Genomic DNA, 6,858 nt, shown 5'->3' with positions numbered 1-6,858 from the left:
GTGTGTGTGAGCGAGAGAGAGAGACAGGGTCACTCACAGTGGAGTCAGCTGTCTTAACCGTGGCTTGTGTACTGCAAACATATACCAGCTTCATCACTGTGTCTGTCACGTGACTCTGTTCCTCTTTCGGGCTTGAACTGATGGTAAAACTAACGACATTATTAACTGTCTTTACATTTATTTTGAAAGCTGAAGCTGCGATTATGGTAAGAGGCTTTACATTTCCGACGAGTGCTTGCGGTTTTCGGCCAATCACAATGCACTGGGTCAGTTGGCCAATCAGAGCAGACTGCGCTTGTCGGAAGGAGGGACTTTGTAGAAAACGAAGCGTTTGAGAGAGGCGGGGCATAGATGACCTACAATAATGTACAGTATTTGAAAAATAATGTGTTTTTTGAACATTAAAGCATGTCAACATATTCTGTTACACCAAATACACAACATAATGATCTTTTAAATAGCATCATATGACCCCTTTAAGTTAATTTTACTCATCCTGTAAGAATATACTGTTTCAATTATTGCTTGGTTGAAACAGCAATATCAGTGCCAATGGTAACATTAAACATAATTTTAAACATGAACGGTGGCTTTGGGAAAGAAATTTGGGTGTACAGATATTTGAGCTAGATAATTGCACAATTGTACCTAATTTCTATGTCGTCTAATCTTCCCGTCTCAAAATGATTAGATTATACGGAAAAGCATGATAAGTGTTCTACAGCAGCGGATCATGGATCACTAATTCTTTCTCTTGCTCTCCTCTCTTTCTCTTTGTCCTACATGATTTTTAATGATTAATTAAGGGGTCGTAGTCTGGATCAGACAAGCTATGATGTGGGTGTTGACTGCTTAATGTGGGATGTTTGTACCCTGCAAGTGTATTTAAAAGAGGGTTTAAAGGTTAGCTGAGCTAATAGACACAGACTAAGTTCAGAAGATCATCTCTGAAGAGCGGGGCAGCAGGTTTTGCACAAAACCTAAAAGACAATACTAAAAATGAGTCGGGTAAAAAAGATAATTAAGAGGATGAAGGTGAAAAATGAACTGGTGCGACAGATTATGGGAGAGGTTTTAGGCACCTTTGTACTTCTGGTAAGTTTTTGCATATTCACTATTAATCAAACTTGTTTTATTGTTGTTCTCACATACTATTTTTCAATGCTAATTCATGCTTGTGCAAATTATGTTAACTAATGTTATTTTATAATTTAAAGATGTAATATTATATGTAAAAATGAACATGAACCTATATTAATAAATGCTGTATAAGCATTGCTCATTGTAAGTTAATGATAATGAATGCATTAACTAATAAAGCATCCCTCAAAAAACACATCAATGCTACACAAAACCGAGATATTTATATATTTTGATGGTTTTCTAAATACTGTTTTTGCGACATTTCCTTGATTCTCTGAATATGGGCTAATATTAATATATAATTTAATCTCTGAATTTATTATTCAGAGATTTAATTTATTATTATTTATTTATTATTTAATACTCTTACAAAAGGAAAGGTTACTGGAAAATATAACAGCAATATCAGTGATATGTTCATGCATAAGATGCAAAACATGCAATTTAGAGTGGCTTATGTCTAAAATGTTATCATATATGTTACACAATAAGATAAGCTTTTACAATGGACAAATCCAATGTTCTGTTAACCTAAAGTACTTTGAGCATGTGCTTTTTGGTTATATATGCTGATAATGTGTTTGTCGGTGCAGAAGGATTTTACCTGAAATATCACCATCCATAATATAATAAATAATCCAGTGCAGGGTAAATATTTAGAGTACTATCAGGGCCAGTTCCAACAGAAATATCACATAATACTTTTACCACATTACTGAATATTACCACAGCTGCAATACAGCTGCAGGTAACTGCACTCATTGCAGACCAAGAGCATGATTGTAATGGTGATATTTTTAATTCAACAGTTAAAAAAATAAGAGTTTATTATTAAGTAACTTGTGTTTCTGACTAAATCTGTCCAGTTAATTTGTATATTTGTCCTCCACCAATAAAAATGGTTCAAAAAAAGTCAAAGCATCAAGCTTTGCATGCCACCAAACATTAGTGTAAAATAAGTTTATACACAACTAGACATAACAAAATAATGTTATTATTTTTTCTGCTGTAGCTGTTTGGTTGTGCTGCAGCAGCTCAGGTGAAAACCAGCAGAGAAACTAAGGGGCAGTTTCTGTCTGTTAACATGGCTTTCTCTGTAGGCGTCATGTCTGCCATGTACCTCAGCAGGGCAGTATCAGGTAAATTGCTAATAGCTTGGGCTGTTTTGGGGCATTTAAGGCAAAATCCTTTCTAATATTAATCTTTTTTTTTTTCTTTTTTTTTTTTTGGATCGACAACACTGACTTCTCTCTTAATATATTTTTCTCCTTTATTTCCCCCTTAGGAGCTCATCTAAACCCAGCTGTATCTCTGAGTTTCTGTGTCTTGGGAGACCTAGCCTGGATAAAGCTGCTACCCTATTCTCTGGCTCAAATACTGGGGGCTTACCTCGCCTCTGGGCTTGTCTATCTCATCTACCATGGTAAGATAAAAAAGAGAGAAATGAGAAATCCTTTTTTTTAAAGATGCATCCTATATTTTTGCAATAATTTCACATTCTATAATTGGCAGTTTTATGTTTTTTTTTTTTTTTTAAAAGAAAAAAAGAGGATTGATTTCTCAACTCTCCTCCAGATGCGATTATGGAGTTCAGTGGTGGAGTTCTGACTGTATTTGGTCCTAATGAAACAGCCAGTATCTTTGCCACTTACCCAACTGATGTGGTGTCAATGCAGACCAGCTTCCTCGATCAGGTCAGCAAAAGGCCACGGTAGATCAAACAAGAGCTCTGTAGTTCATGCAAGCACAGTAGAATTACTACTGATATAATAAAATTGTGTAATCTAATCTGATCTGATACAAATTGCTCTAAAGCAATATAATATTATACAGCATTAAAAAGATTTTCAAACATTAATCAATTATCCAATATAGAGATCAGATCATGCCAGAAATAAAAAAGGCAGTCACCTGTCTCCTGTATGTCTGTGTGCAGGTGGTCGGCACAGCCATGCTAATGTTGTGCATTCTACCTCTGAATGATAAGAGAAATGCTCCTGCTCCTGAAGCACTGCTCCCTCCAATTGTAGCAACTGTTGTCCTAGGGATTTCCATGTCAATGTCGGCTAACTGTGGAGCTGCCATAAACCCTGCCCGTGACCTTGGTCCACGACTCTTCACCTTCACAGCAGGCTGGGGCATCGAAGTCTTCACGTACGTAATCAAATCTGTCTACTACATCTATTAATGTCAGATTAACAAAGCCTCGTTATCTCTGCACATTTGCCTCCTACCTTTCAACTTGTAGTTCCACCGATAAAATTAATTACTGGTTATATCACTTTGCTTAGCTCCGGTGTTCTATTAATGATCTCAGCACGTTGCCACATTGGTATTTTCAATAAAGTGTGTAACCAGAGCTTCACTTCTCTCACCACAGTCAGTTTTAAATGCCGTTTTTTACCCACACAGGTGTTATGATTACTTCTTCTGGATTCCAATAGTGGCACCTATGGTGGGTGGCGTGCTGGGGTCCATCATTTATCTGGTCTTCATTCAGTGGCATCTGCCTGAGCTTGAGGATGAATCTGAGTCTGAGGAGTTTAACGAACAAACAAAGGTCACGGAGCACAACAACAAAAAGGACGAGTTTTTCCATAAAATGTCTTCACTTTAAAGACCTGGGGACAGCTGAATCTAGCTCATGGCATTTCCAGATCCTGTTTCCTCTCTTCTCCACATTATTTCCAGATACTGTAACTAAAAAATGGGAAAAGGCCAAAAAAAAACACTGGGTAAAATGTACTCAAGGTGGACTCTTAAATCTTTCACAGAAGAGCTAAAGCCTTGATATACCAAATGTTATTTATTATTTCAACTCCCTTTCATCCCTTCTGAAATATTAAACAGGGACTTACTTTCAACCACATGAACAAAATTTGCCTTCACATTGTCCATTGTTTCACAGAAGTGAATTAAAAGATTTGTGTATAGTAATATTAGCTATTTTTATTCAAGACCAGTGGCAGCTACACACACACACACACACACACACACACACATATTATATATGCTAGAACTTATTTCAGCTCAGTTTATTAATTATAATCTTGAATAAATTTAATATAACCACATCAAACTCTCATATTTGTTTGTTGCCTAGTGCTCTTTCTAGTGTATTTTGCAAGTAAAAGTTGTTTATGTTACACCACTGTTACAGTGTGCACTTTTGTGGTGTACATTAACAGGTTCACAAACAAAGAGTTTTAAAAACCTGTTTGAAGCCACTATTGAGCAAACATTTATCTGAACTTTGGGGAATAGGTATATTGATTATATGTACTCAGAAGGCCACCTCCATTTCATGGAATATCCTCTGTTGTGAGCCATTATTTCACTACACATTAAATTAAAGATCTTGCTATTAAATATAATGTCAATAATAACTGCAACCATACCGCAGGAATACAATTAAGTTATATCTTCTGTCATGAAGCGGTTTCAGTAATATTACTGATCAGGGAGTTAGGTTCTGTTTGATTTCATCTGAGCAGACCCTTACGAAAAAGAAGTTTATTCAAGTGTGCTATTAGTATACTTCTTTTAAACTAAAAAATAGGAAAGTATACTTTCAGTCTAATTTTATGTACTTCTCAGACATGGGCTTTATGTACTTCTCAGAAATATACTTAAAATGACATTTAAGTATACTTGACTTATACTTAGAAAAAGTTTAAATATATTTGAGCTATACTTGTGCTCCGAAAATCCGTGTTTTCATTGTTATCCGGTAGGTGGCGCGAGTACACATCTTCTGTAAAGAATTTCCAAAAAAAACACACAAGTGAAGAAGAAACCGAAACAACAGATGCTTCCACATGTATTCTAACATGATCATCAGACATAAAACAGCATCAAAACTGTAACGTTATGGAATAAAATGTCGACCCATGAAGAGGTAATAATGATTGTCAAGCTTTGGGGTGTTGATCGACCTTATCTACGTTTTGATTATCATTCTGAATCCAATTCATAGTCTTTTTTCAGCTTTTTGTTCAAAATGTTGTTTATTTATTTTTTAATTTTTTTATTTATGAAACTTACCCACATTCAAGTGTTTAAAAAAAGAATGCATGAAGCTAGAATAAAATGCTTTTGTTTAGAAGCAGATATCCCGTTCTTTCTTTTGATGTTTTGTATGTTCAGATATTTCATGTAACAAAATATATACAAATTAAGACCTAAATAGGGACATAGTAGTATACTTAAAGTATGATGTAAAGTTCACTTAAAGAAAACTTACGAGTATACTTACAGTATAAAACTACTAAACTAGTAGTTTACTGAGACTATACTTCAAAGTGTACTAAAAATGCTACTACAAGTATTTAATTAGTAAACTATCAGTATACCTATAAGTTCACTTTTAGTATAGTTGCAGTACAAACTAAACATTTTGATGTAAACTAGTTGTGTACTCAAAGTTTACTACTGTTATACTTAAAGTATACTTAAAAGTATACTTTTATATACTAGAAAGTGGGCCAATTTAGTCCCAAGGAGTATTGAAATAGTACACTTACAAGTAAACTACTAGTACACTGATATTTGTATACTTACTACAATAAAGTATACTTAAAAATATACTTGAACTTTACTTAAGTATACTTACTAAAATAAACGAAGTATACTACTTTTTGGTAAGAGAATGCAGACATAGGCTACTGGGCAGCGATCACCTAAAAGATTAGTGCACATATTGTTCAAATGTCAAATATTGAATAAATGCATTTGATTGGTAAACCAAATTCAGACTTTACGCTTCAATCTCAAATGGTAATGCATGGAATTTACGGAAAAGCTCAACTAAATAACAACGCTAATAAGAGGGGGGCGTGGTGGCTTTGGCTATCGGCACGCCAGTCAATTTACCCCACAGCCAATCACAGTCCCCCTCCTTGCTCGGGCCTAGCCCAATGGTTAATACGGCCCTGGTTATAAATGTAAAAACTAAAAATTTTTTGTGTTTTTTTGTGTATGTTTCTTCTGTGTGAAGTTGTGTTCATTTGTTTCGGTTTGTCTCACACACTCACGGGCTGCGCGACTTTGTTTCTGTCAATATATTATTCATTATCAGTCACCGTTTACACCAAAAGTAATAAAATTATAATCATTCTCGCCGAAATTTCGCTGCTTCCTTAATTAGATGTTTTAATCAGATTAGTTGTCCGGTCGGGCTGGTAAAATTCTCTTTCTCTTGCCCCTTCAAAAAATCCACTTGTCCCAGACAAGCATTAATATCGAGCTCTGTTCCTGTATAAACAAAATTCAACCCGCCAAAGTGACCGTGTTTCCCGCCACTGCTGCGCACACAACGCCTCTACACTCGCTCCGGATTTCTCTCTACATGGAGACAGGAGTCAATACATGGGAAAACAAAGTAATTGGAGTTACTTGTTTGAAAAAGTAACTCAGATATTTTTTATGTAAATTAAAAAGTAATGCGTTACTTTACTAGTTACTCGAAAACAGTAATCTATGGGCTTTATGTACTTCTCAGAAATATACTTAAAATGACATTTAAGTATACTTGACTTATACTTAGAAAAAGTCTAAATATATTTGAGCTATACTTGTGCTCCGAAAATCCGTGTTTTCATTGTTATCCGGTAGGTGGCGCTCTTCTGTAAATTCTGTAAAGAATTTCCAAAAAAAACACACAAGTGAAGAAGAAACCGAAACAACAGATGCTATTCTAACAATTCTAACATGATC

The 6,858-nt window shown here is 35.1% G+C and overlaps 1 protein-coding gene across 1 annotated transcript; it reads left to right on the top strand.

Annotated features, from left to right (window-relative positions):
* The first annotated feature begins 780 nt into the window (after positions 1-780).
* aqp10a (aquaporin 10a) lies at positions 781-3,872 on the top strand. The gene is made up of 6 exons (XM_016520604.1): positions 781-1,095; positions 2,156-2,282; positions 2,429-2,566; positions 2,719-2,837; positions 3,080-3,297; positions 3,556-3,872. The coding sequence occupies exons 1-6, from the start codon at positions 1,000-1,002 to the stop codon at positions 3,758-3,760; spliced, it is 903 nt and encodes a 300-aa protein (XP_016376090.1). The 5' UTR covers positions 781-999; the 3' UTR covers positions 3,761-3,872.
* Positions 3,873-6,858: the final 2,986 nt, after the last annotated feature.

This window comes from Sinocyclocheilus rhinocerous, unplaced genomic scaffold, assembly GCF_001515625.1.
Source record: "Sinocyclocheilus rhinocerous isolate Xijiao unplaced genomic scaffold, SAMN03320098_v1.1 scaffold2194, whole genome shotgun sequence".
Classification (NCBI taxonomy): Eukaryota; Metazoa; Chordata; class Actinopteri; order Cypriniformes; family Cyprinidae; genus Sinocyclocheilus; species Sinocyclocheilus rhinocerous.
This window is presented reverse-complemented; position numbering and strand designations above follow the sequence as displayed.

Coding starts and splice junctions, on each gene's coding strand:
- aqp10a (XM_016520604.1), top strand. CDS start 1,000: ATGAGTCGGGTAAAAAAGATAATTAAGAGGATGAAGGTGAAAAATGAA. Junction 1,096..2,155: donor TAGGCACCTTTGTACTTCTG/GTAAGTTTTTGC, acceptor TTTCTGCTGTAG/CTGTTTGGTTGTGCTGCAGC. Junction 2,567..2,718: donor TGTCTATCTCATCTACCATG/GTAAGATAAAAA, acceptor ACTCTCCTCCAG/ATGCGATTATGGAGTTCAGT.